At 39.2% G+C, this 12,759-nt stretch overlaps 1 protein-coding gene across 2 annotated transcripts in view; it reads right to left on the bottom strand.

Annotated features, from left to right (window-relative positions):
- Positions 1-9,580: 9,580 nt before the first annotated feature.
- Positions 9,581-12,759, bottom strand: part of GDPD1 (glycerophosphodiester phosphodiesterase domain containing 1) — a 51,037-nt gene continuing 47,858 nt past the window's right edge. For both annotated transcript variants that reach the window (XM_086360611.1, XM_086360610.1), the window contains 2 exons: positions 12,019-12,070; positions 9,581-10,902 (listed from right to left, as the gene is read on the bottom strand). In XM_086360611.1, the coding sequence (XP_086216737.1) occupies positions 10,780-10,902; positions 12,019-12,070 (175 nt within the window). In that variant the 3' untranslated portion in view covers positions 9,581-10,779. The remainder of the gene's footprint in view (positions 10,903-12,018; positions 12,071-12,759) is intronic.

A 12,759-nucleotide genomic window follows, 5' to 3' on the forward strand; every position in this document is an offset into this window, starting at 1 on the left:
AGTTCACAATGCAGGAAACCTGGGTTCAATCCCTGGGTTGGGACGATCCCCTGGAGAAGGGAAAGGCTACCCAAGCCAGTATTCTGGCCTGGAGAATTCCATGGCCTATATAGTCCACAGGGTCGCAAAGAGTGGGACACAACTGAAGGACTTTCACTTTCACTTTCAAAATTAGGAAAAAGAAAGAAGTTATGTTGTTCCAGTCTAGAGATGATGATGGCCTGTACAAGGATGGTGACAGCGGGGTTGAAAAGAAGTAAATATATTTGATATCTAGGATCTCATGACTGTTTGGGTGTGAGAGAGTAAGCACTTCATGGGAAATAGATGGGGAAACAGTGGGAACAGTGTCAGACTTTATCTTTTTTGGGCTCCAAAATCACTGCAGGTGGTGATTGCAGCCATGAAATTAAAAGACGCTTACTCCTTGGAAGGAAAGTTATGACCAACCTAGATAGCATATTCAAAAGCAGAGACATTACTTTGCCAACAAAGGTCCATCTAGTCAAGGCTATGGTTTTTCCAGTGGTCATGTATGGATGTGAGAGTTGGACTGTGAAGAAAGCTGAGCACCGAAGAATTGATGCTTTTGAACTGTGGTGTTGGAGAAGACTCTTGAGAGTCCCTTGGACTGCAAGGAGATCCAACCAGTCCATTCTAAAGGAGATCAGCCCTGGGATTTCTTTGGAAGGAATAATGTTAAAGCTGAAACTCCAGTACTTTGGCCACCTCATGCGAAGAGTTGACTCATTGGAAAAGAGTCTGATGCTGGGAGGGATTGGGGGCAGGAGGAGAAGGGGACAACAGAGAATGAGATGGCTGGATGGCATCACTGACTCGATGGACATGAGTTTGAGTGAACTCTGGGAGTTGGTGATGGACAGGGAGGCCTGGTGTGCTGCAATTCATGGGGTTGCAAAGAGTTGGACATGACTGAATGACTGAACTGAACTGAGGGAGTGAGATATCCATATTAGTATATAAGAATGTTCATCACAGCATTATTTATAATATGAATAATTGGAAACAAATTTCCAACGACAGGGAAATAGTTCAGTAAATCATGGCACATCTACTTGTTTAAATGGCATTCTACTTTTTTAAAACAGAATTTATAACATGGGAAACTGTTCATGTGATATTAAGCAGAAAAAAAAACAAAACTGAAAAGTACATATATGGTGTGATCAAGACCATGTGTAATCCCCCAAGGCAGGACTGCCCTGGTGGTCCAGTGGCTAAGACTCTGTGTTCCCAATGCAGGGCGCCCAGGTTTGATCCCTGGTCAGGGAACTAGATTGCACATGGCACAACTGACAGTTTGCATGCAGCAACTAAAAAGATCCCATGTGCTGCAACTAAGACCCAGTGTAGCCAAATAGGTAAAAAATAAATATTAATAAAGAAACTTCCCAAACTATGTACTGTAAAAAAATCAAAGAAAATACAGCAAAAAGTTAATTTAAAAAATGTTTCTGAGTTGTGGAATTATGAATTTTTAAAAAAGGTCCAGATAATTTCTGGATCATATCCAAAGCAAAGCCATAATCCCTCTTTCCTGATTTGTTGGAAAGAAGTGGTTAAGCAGACAATCTGGATCTTTTGGCAGTTAAATGTTTCTCTCCTCAAGAATTTGGAGAAGAGTCATCTGCTAAGGCCTGAACATCAAACAATTCTATATTAGCTAGAAAGGGTTTTCTTTTTAAAAATTATTTTAAAAATAATTGCCTTAAAATTATTTTAAAAATAAAACAGTGGTTAAAACTCTGTGCTTGCAATGTAGGGGCACAGATTCAATCCCTGGTGGGGAATTAAGATCCTGCATGTCCAGGCACAGCCAAAAAAAAAAAAAAGTTAATCTCAGTTACAGAAAAATTAGAAGATTTAGACAAGTAAAAATAAGTCACTCGTAATTCCATCATCATAAAACCACGACTAACACTTGGATAGCTATCATTGACTTTTTAAATGGATATATATAAATATTTTTTGATCACAGAGTATATGGTCTTATGATTTAGTCTTTTTACTCAATAATATCTTACATCAGTAGATATAGGACATCAATATTTTAATAATATCATTATTTGGATTTACCATAATTTATGCAACCAGTCCCTTCATGTTACATATTTAAGTTGTTTCTGATTTTTCACTATGCATGTGTTCCTTTGGGTACTTATCCTGTTATTTTCATAGTATATTCCTAGCCGTGGAATTTTGGAATGAAAGGATATATCTAAAGATACTGTCAAATTGATCCTCAAAGTTTTCTGCAATTTGTATTCCCACCTTCAGTTCATGAGTGCCTGTTTTCACAGGCTTTCACTCCCGCTCTTGTAAGAGTCAGAAATTGGTATCTCACTCAATGTCATTTTAATTTATAGGTTTTTGACGAGGTGAAACTTTTTTTTTTGTTTGCTGATGGTTTGTATTTGTGAATTACCTGTTCATATCCCCAACTCACTGACTGTTCTTGAAAAGTATTTGACCATAAAGGACCATAAATCCTTGAGGAACTGATTGAAAAGGGCTTAGAATGAGGAAAGAAGAGAAGGAGGTTCTACTTAAGGCTGAAGAGAGAAAGATCTTCAATCAAAGATTATAGAAGCAAACAAAAAACATTTTTTTGTAGGAAACTTCTTTTCATAAGTCAAAATTTATGTGAAACTCACATAGGAAACAGAAAAAAAGTGGAACAACACTTGTGAAACCTGCTCAGCTATACTTGCTCAGTCCCGTGTTGGCATAACCATCCCAGCAGAAGGCCCAGTCTCAGGGCTTCAAGAAACGAAAAACTAGTCCATGCATATTTGTTTCCAAATATCTGCACACATTTCTCCAGATTATGAGACTCAAAAGATTTTAGAAACACAAAGTGAAACAGTGATTAGACTCAGATGGTTTGAAGTCAGACTGCATGGGTTTGAGTATCAGACTGGACTCTGATTAGCACTGTGAATTGGAGAGGCATTTAGCCTCCAGTCCTTTTCAAAAAGGACAAAATAATACCACCCATCTTGTAGGACTGACACAGGAATTTTAATGGGATGATATACATACAATCAGATCAGGTCAGTCGCTCAGTCGTGTCCGACTCTTTGCAACCCCATGAATTGTAGCATGCCAGGCCTCCCTGTCCATCACCAACTCCCAGAGTTCACTGAGACTCACATCCATCGAGTCAGTGATGCCATCCAGCCATCTCATCCTCTGTCGTCCCCTTTTCCTCTTGCCCCCAATCCCTCCCAGCATCAGAGTCTTTTCCAATGAGTCAATTCTTTGCATGAGGTGGCCAAAGTACTGGAGTTTCAGCTTTAGCATCATTCCTTCCAAAGAAACCCCAGGGCTGATCTCCTTCAGAACGGACTGGTTGGATCTCCTTGCAGTCCAAGGGACGCTCAAGCGTCTTCTCCAACACCACAGTTCAAAAGCATCAATTCTTCGGTGCTCAGCCTTCTTTACAGTCCAACTCTCACATCCATACATGACCACAGGAAAAAAAACAGCCTTGACTAGATGGACCTTTGTTGGCAAAGTAATGTTTCTGCTTTTGAATATGCTCTCTAGGTTGGTCATAACTTTCCTTCCAAGGAGTAGGCGTCTTTTAATTTCATGGCTGCAGTCACCATCTGCAGTGATTTGGGAGCCCAAAAAAATAAAGTCTGACACTGTTTCCACTGTTTCCCCATCTATTTCCCATGAAGTGATGGGACCGATGCCATGATCTTCGTTTTCTGAATGTTGAGCTTTAAGCCAACTTTTTCACTCTCCACTTTCACTTTCATCAAGAGGCTTTTGAGTTCCTCTTCACTTTCTGCCATAAGGGTGGTGTCATCTGCATATCTGAGGTTATTGATCTTTCTCACGGCAGTCTTGATTCCAGCTTGTGTTTCTTCTAGCCCAGCGTTTCTCATGATGTACTCTGCAGAGAAGTTAAATAAACAGGGTGACAATATACAGCCTTGACGTACTCCTTTTCCTATTTGGAACCAGTCTGTTGTTCCATGTCCAGTTCTAACTGTTGCTTCCTGACCTGCATACAAATTTCTCAAGAGGCAGATCAGGTGTTCTGGTATTCTCATCTCTTGAAGAATTTTCCACAGTTTATTGTGATCCACACAGTCAAAGGCTTTGGCATAGCCAATAAACCAGAAATAGATGCTTTTCTGGAACTCTCTTGCTTTTTCCATGATCCAGCAGATGTTGGCAATTTGATCTCTGGTTCCTCTGCCTTTTCTAAAACCAGCTTGAACATCAGGAAGTTCACGGTTCACATATTGTTGAAGCCTGGCTTGGAGAATTTTGAGCATTACTTTACTAGCATGTGAGATGAGTGCAATTGTGCGGTAGTTTGAGCATTCTTTGGCATTGCCTTTCTTTGGGATTGGAATAAAAACGGACCTTTTCCAGTCCTGTGGCCACTGCTGAGTTTTCCAAATTTGCTGGCATATTGAGTGCAGCACTTTGACAGCATCATCTTTCAGGATTTGGAATAGCTCAACTGGAATTCCATCACCTCCACTAGCTTTGTTCGTAGTGATGCTTTCTAACGCCCACTTGACTTCACATTCCAGGATGTCTGGCTCTAGGTCAGTGATCACATCATCGTGATTATCTGGGTCGTGAAGATCTCTTTTGTACAGTTCTTCTGTGTATTCTTGCCATCTCTTCTTAATATCTTCTGCTTCTGTTAGGTCCATACCATTTCTGTCCTTTATCGAGCCCATCTTTGCATGAAATGTTCCTTTGGTATCTCCAATTTTCTTGAAGAGATCTCTAGTCTTTCCCATTCTGTTGTTTTCCTCTGTTTCTTTGCATTGATCGCTGAAGAAGGCTTTTTTATCTCTTCTTGCTATTCTTTGGAACTCTGCATTCAGATGCTTATATCTTTCCTTTTCTCCTTTGCTTTTCGCTTCTCTTCTTTTCACAGCTATTTGTAAGGCCTCCCCAGACAGCCATTTTGCTTTTTTGCATTTCTTTTCCATGGGGATGGTCTTGATCCCTGTCTCCTGTACAATGTCATGAACCTCATTCCATAGTTCATCAGGCACTCTATCTATCAGATCTAGGCCCTTAAATCTATTTCTCACTTCCACTGTATAATCATAAGGGATTTGATTTAGGTCATACCTGAATGGTCTAGTGGTTTTCCCTACTTTCTTCAATTTAAGTCTGAATTTGGCAATAAGGAGTTCATGGTCCAAGCCACAGTCAGCTCCTGGTCTTGTTTTTGCTGACTGTACAGAGCTTCTCCATCTTTGGCTGCAAAGAATATAATCAATCTGATTTCGGTGTTGACCATCTGGTGATGTCCATGTATAGAGTCCTCTCTTGTGTTGTTGGAAGAGGGTGTTTGTTATGACCAGTGCATTTTCTGACAGAATGTGGTCCACTGGAGAAGGGAATGGCAAACCACTTCAGTATTCTTGCCTTGAGAACCCCATGAACAGTATGAAAAGGCAAAATGATAGGATACTGAAAGAGAAACTCCCCAGGTCAGTAGGTGCCCAATATGCTACTGGAGATCAGTGGAGAAATAACTCCAGAAAGAATGAAGGGATTGAGCCAAAGCAAAAAGAATACCCAGCTGTGGATGTGACTGGTGATAGAAGCAAGGTCCGATGCTGTAAAGAGCAGTATTGCACAGGAACCTGGAATGTCAGGTCCATGAATCAAGGCAAATTGGAAGTGGTCAAACAAGAGATGGCAAGAGTGAATGTCGACATTCTAGGAATCAGCGAACTGAAATGGACTGGAATGGGTGAATTTAAATCAGATGACCATTGTATCTACTACTGCGGGCAGGAATCCCTCAGAAGAAATGGAGTAGCCATCATGGTCAACAAGAGAGTCCAAAATGCAGTACTTGGATGCAATCTCAAAAACAACAGAATGATCTCTGTTCGTTTCCAAGGCAAACCATTCAATATCACAGTAATCCAAGTCTATGCCCCAACCAGTAACTCTGAAGAAGCTGAAGTTGAACAGTTCTATGAAGACCTACAAGACCTTTTAGAACTAACACCCCAAAAAGATGTCCTTTTCATTACAGGGGACTGGAATGCAAAAGTAGGAAGTCAAGAAACACCTGGAGTAACAGGCAAATTTGGCCTTGGAATACGGAATGAAGCAGGGCAAAGACTAATAGAAAGTTTTGCCAAGAAAAATGCACTGGTCATAACAAACACCCTCTTCCAACAACACAAGAGAAGACTCTATACATACAATAAGAAGGAAAAAATAACTAGTAGACAAACAAGACCAATGTATTTGTATTATTTTTCATAAGCAATGAGTTAAAATTATGGCTGTTTTTTAGAACATTTATTTATTTATTGTGGTAAAAGTCACATAATATAAAACATGAGACCATCATACAGAGTGAAGTAAGTCAGAAAAAGATATATTGTATATTAACGCATATAGGCTGGATCTAGAAAAATGGTACAGATGAACCTATTTGCAAAGCAGAAATAGAGACATAGATGTAGAGAACAAACGTTTGGATACCAAGTTGGCGGGGGGTAGGGGGTGTGGATTGGGAGACTGATATTGACCTATGTACACTACTATGCCTGTTTTGCTAAGAGTTCTCTATCAAAAGAAAACTTTTTGATAGTTTTGAAAGAAAAGGACATGAATGAGTGGGAAAGAATGTTATCATTCAACCTCACTATAGAATGAATCATGCTATTCACAATGCAGGCAGCCTCTGGTGGCATAGCAACCTATTCAAATTGCAAGCAGAATACCGAGAAGGAACTATGTAAAATCACATCTAAAATGCTAAAATGTACAGTACCTAAAATGTACACAAAACCCTAAATCTATTCTTCCAGACCTATCCTTTCATCCTTAAGGCTAATATGCCGAAATTCAAATGATTTTCTGTCATTTCAGAGAGTATCCAAAACATACCATTTTTACCACCCAGTGGCTTCCCCTGTCTCCAAGTTCCCCATTTTCCTGCAGCTTTGGAGTCAGTAGTGAACTTCCCCTTCTCCTTTTAAACTCACCTAGTCACCAACTCATGCGAAGAGTTGACTCATTGGAAAAGACTCTGATGCTGGGAAGGATTGGGGGCAAGAGGAGAAGGGGACGACAGAGGATGAGATGGCTGGACGGCATCACTGACTCGATGGACATGAGTCTGGGTGAACTCCCTATTTGGTGATGGACAGGGAGGCCTGGCGTGCTGCGATTCATGGGGTCGCAAAGAGTCGGACACGACTGAGTGACTGATCTGATCTGAGTCACCAACTCTTACTACTTCTTCCCTTTCAGAGATGTGTAGATGCATTGTTTCTTTACTTATGTGGCCACCCCTTTCATCTGGACCCTTATTACTTGATTCCTGGATTGCTGCAAGTTTCCATCCGGTGAACTACTGCCAAAATAATTTTTATGCAATCTCATGTTAATTGGATCCGTATAGCCTTCTGACCTGGTGTCTGGACCATTATCTGGTCTCGGCTTATGTTATTTCAGATTATAGGATGACCCAACTCTTCAAACATTATCCTGTCAGTGACATACAAAAGAGGCAGGAAAGCTAAACATCACTTTAGCTTTATGAATTGTCTTGGTATGCTCCCAGCATCCTGAACTCTTTGCCTCCTTGACCTCTTTAGTCCTGATCTTGTTTTGGTGCCTGGCCTCTGACTGCTATTTACATTTTCCTTGTGGTACTGAAATGATAATGTTATATTACTGCCCAGCCATTTCCGTTCTTAATGTTTTAAGTTTAGCCACCTACTTGACACACAACTTTCAATTCACAATGAATTCTTCAAACTCGTATTCATGGCTCTCTCTCCTTAACTGAAAAGGAAATTTTTACTTTTATCCATGGTGGATCTTTTTTTTTTTTAAGCTTTCCAGGGCCACCATGTTGTACAACTCAAAGCAGAATCATTCATAATGTATTTTGTGTTAATGGTTTCTCATACTAGAACACACTACTGTAGTGGGAATTTCTAATAATGTACACTCACAGCCTTGAGAAATTTCATAGAAATGGCACCTGGAAAATCAGCATATATCAAGAAACTGTGTTGATGATGTATCAACAATGATGAAAAACATTTTTCATGTTTTTCTTAGAATAATAGCCTTCTTACAGACCCCAAGGCCAGACCCAGAAGGGAGTATGACTGGAGTCACGAAAGCATGGACCTTGGAACAGCGGGTCGGCGTTAGGTATGTACACCGCCTACACACTTGCTGACTGTTCCTGAGACTATCCCACGAGGGAATGGCCTGGGGTGAAAACAAGATCTGGACTATGTCAGTGCAGTGTCTTGGGAAAGATAGATCAAGGAAAGTTTTGTACTCTGCAGTCAGGAGTAACAGCTGGACTCAGAGTGGACTCTGCACCTCAGTCCAACAGAGGCTGCAGGCCCCCTGACCCATTGCACCAGATTTCGTGTTCTGCTCTCATTCTCGTCGCTCGCGGCTGGATGCTTAGGGCAACACACTACGATTAATATTTTGTCTTTTCCTAACCCATTGCAGCGATTTTATCTCTACAGTTGTGGTGACTAGATGGCCACCTATAGCCAAGGCCCCACCCCAATTTCTAGAACCTGTCCTGGCCAGAAAGGGGCGGTTGAACATCTCTGGTACTCAGTACCAACTTAACCCTCTAATTAGTCCAACTTATACTCTGTTCTTTCAGTCCTATTAAATGAGGTTTTTTCCAAGCTCTGGATCCTAGTTCTGCTAACTTGTGTCCTGTTTTACCTGATAACATGCCTCAGACCTAGTCCTACAGAGAAGCTCTTGCTACTTCAAAGTAAAATTTCCTCAAACCAACCTGCCAACTGTTGTCCACTGGCATGTATTTAGGATTCTGTTGGTATGCTGGACTAGACCTATAGCAGGCCTATCAAATCTAGTGCCACCGTTATCCCAGCAAAAGGATCTAATCACATCTTTGACCACCTCTCTGGCCTTCATGCTGTGTGCCATGCCTAGCAGTACGTCGCATTAGGAAAGGATATTTAACATCTTTTAAAATGTGATGCCCCAATCAGAAAAGCAATATTCAGATGTTATCTGATGACAAATGTGAACTCTGTTGTTATAGACTATACTTTTATTAAGTGAATTGAAGTCACCTTGACTATAAAATCATCAAACTTTTAAAACATGATTTTCTGAACATCTTTACTATAGTGGGTACTTTCTCTTTTACTGATTGACACAAAATATATGCTGGTCCTATAATATGAACTGCATCATAACTGAATCACAACAAAGCAAATTTGGAACAGGGAAACTGTAAAAAAGAATTATATCAATGATGATCAAAAGCATCTCTAGCAACTATAATCATACATTATATAAGTGAAAGTGAAAATGACAGATTTAATGGATTACCTGCCCAAGTTATTTATTCAAATGCCAAGAGGCAATTTACCATAAAAGTGTTTCCATATTTTATTTTCCTTATATGAGCGAGAAGTCTTAGGTGTGTTTACTTATATTACCAATTTACCACCTCATTAAATTCTGGAAAAAAATTATAAAGCATATTTGGAATTATAACGGCAAAAAAGAAAACACCAATAAATTCTTTTGTTCTTGAAATTTTTATTTCAGTTTAAACAAAAAAGAAATGTTACTTATGTCATCCAGGGACAGGTGGGACAGTATGATTATCCTTCATAACTGTTAGCTGGCAAAGTCCAAATGAGAGGTGGAATCTAGGTCTAAGATGCTTATTGTTCCAGGTTATATTTACCTTCCAAAGAGACAATGAAAATAAGTCAAAAAGATGATAAACAGATTTACATGAAGTCACACTAGAAAATCTGAGAAAGTGATGTCTAATGCTTTGAGAAATTCTATTCCCACTTAATACTCTGAAGAATAAATTCTTAAAGATCAGGAGCAGGTGGTTTATCCTATAAGTATTAGACACAATGATATGCACTTTCATCAGTTTGTTCTGATTATTAGGACTCAAGATGTTATTTAAAATCTAGATGTAGGCCCAGACAGTTGGTCATTGCTAACAATGGAAAATGTACATTTCGTTAGAGAAAACAAAAATCTGACTATTAGCATCTTAATTTACAATTATTAAGTCCAATTTTAATTTTTACCAAAAAAAAGAAATACAGCAGCAATTGTTACACACCTGAAAAAGATTCCAAATAGAATGTCCCTATTGACAACAATCAAGAAATTCGAATTCAGTCTACAGATTTTATTTCTGATCATTTAACAAACTTTCAGTTATTTCTTTGAGTCTGCCTCTGTTAACAATGTACAACTTGTCAGATAATTACATCACTGATTTCCAAGCTCTCTTTCCACAACATTTTTCCCCTGTAACTAAGGTGTACCTAGAAATAATGAGACAACCTGAATAGCTGTAATGACCCTCAATAATTCTGTCTTACTAACTAGTTGATCTTATTCCAGTGAAGGCTAATTTCAAATTTATCCAACAGCCTTTGATTTCAGAATTACTTATGATAGTAGAATACTGCATCAAATACAGAAATCTTGATCAATAATCTTCTACTTACATCTCATAAACAATTATCTTTCTAAACAAACTATTTACAAATGTAAAATATGCAATATTGTTTAAAATAAATATACAATATATAGTTTCTACATTCTCAGACAGGCTTAAAAATGAGGTAATAAACACTTAACTGATTAAACCTTTTACCATTCTGGAAATGGCTTAGGGAAATAATGAAAACATTTTTTCTTAGGTCTTTTCACGTTTTCTTCGAATGCTTCTGAGTACATCCTTTTCTAGTCTGAAAAATTATGTAAAAAATCCTTAAGCTTTGTTGGATAGTCTGTCATCACCCCAGTTGCTCCCAAATCAAAGGCTCTTTTGTATTCCTGCTCTTCATTTAATACCCAAATGTACACCTGAAAATTAGAAAAATGAGAAGTATAAGAAGAAATGTTAAAACAGCAAATTATCTTTATGTTAGCATGCATCCACTACAATCTCAGTACACTTAGAAACAACCTTTTAATAACGTGCAACTTAAAGTTTTTCTGGTAAGTGGTCTGAGGTGACCTCTAAAAATGGTCCGCCAATCATTTAACCCAGAAAACTCCACAAAATCATGTAAATCAAGAGGTTCAAATCTTCACGCTCCCTTTAAGAACACTTGTGAAACTGCCCAGCCCATTAAGGGTATGCATATCTGGAAAACCACCAAGTATTTGAAGGATGTCACTTTACAGAAGCAACACGCGTGCCATTCCATCATTACAATGGTGGAGGTGGTAGGTATGCGCAGGCCAAACAGCGGGGCTGGACACTGGGTCAGGGGCCCAAAAAGACTGCTGCATTTTTACTGCACATGCGCAAAAATGCAGAGAGTCACGCTGAACTTAAAGGCTTAGATGTGGACTCTAGATGTAGACAGATTCTCTGGTCACTGAGCACATTCTGGTGAGCAAATCTCCCAAGGCGTGGGTAGGACTTACAGAGCTCATGGTCAGATCAGCCCAGACATGAGCTCTCCCTGCCCCACTGAGATGACCCTTACTGAAAAAGAACAGATGATTGTTCCTAACCCAGAAGAGGAGCTTGTACAGAAGAAAAAGATACCCAGGGAAAAACTGAAGAAATAAATAACTTATGGCCTCGGAATAAATGCTGCAAAAGAAAGAAAGAAAGCAAGAAAGCAGCAGCAGCAGCAAATAAAAGCCAAAAACAAAAAACTCTGCAATTTTAAGAAATCATTGAGCCCTTTAAACAAATCCCACTTTGCTCACTAAATATGACTATCCCACCCTCTGGCTTCAGTTCTCACCTACCTAGCTGAGCTCACCTACCTCGGTGAACTCTAGCTACTGAAACACCAATACTATCTTGTTAACTATAAGGCAGAGCTTAAGGTCTTCATATGAGAACCAGTAAAAGCAGCAGAGTTAGGACCAAATCAAATTAGTCAGAAGTTACTGCCCTCTAAACTTGTATTGAACTGGTAAACTATGCTCTTTCTAGAATGCATCATTACAAAAACTTACTTGAATGCCTCGGGCAGTGAGGTGGTCAAACAGAGCTTTTCTCATTAGTAAACTAGAAAAGAAAAGCATAAAAGATTTAGGTACTCAGTCCTAAGGAAGGACTACAATTAGTCCTCAATTCTAATTCAGTCAGTTTAGAGTTTCTAATCCCTACTTGGATTTAATCCTGATGTTTCAGCGCTAGAAACAAGGGACGGCCTCAAGCAGTAATAGCTGTTGTGGATGGGTTTATATCTTAACTGCTGGATCTCCTTTCTGCTCTTTGCTGCCACTCTTCCTGAAGCAGCTCAATGGAGACCAGGCTTCCTCACTTCTCCTGCTGGTGCCGTACTGAGTGAGAAAGAACTAGGGAGTCTGTGTTCCTAACTTCCCAAATCAAAATAAGGCAGTGAACGTGGGTCAAATTCTATACAGTCACAGTCCATTTACAAAGTGAATTAGTCTTTTGTGAGTTATCTTAGAAACGTAATGTTCATTAATTACGCTATCCTTTATAAAGAAAAAAAAGTTTTTTTTTTCAGCTCCAAATAACTTAAAAAGTGAACTTTTAGAATACAAGTCACTTGAGCAAGATGAAAGCTTTTTGTACTGAAAAGTTATACATATTATTTCTATTCTGTTTAGTCTATTAGAATGATTAAGTAGCAGAAATGAAAAACCATATGCATTTAACACCAGCTAAAATGCATCCTTGGGAATTTCCTGGTGGTCCAGTGGTTAGGGGGCATAGGTTCAATCCCT

Source organism: Bos grunniens, chromosome 19 (assembly GCF_055505025.1).
Source record: "Bos grunniens cultivar Pamir isolate PY7600 chromosome 19, Bosgru_T2T1.0, whole genome shotgun sequence".
NCBI lineage: Eukaryota > Metazoa > Chordata > Mammalia > Artiodactyla > Bovidae > Bos > Bos grunniens.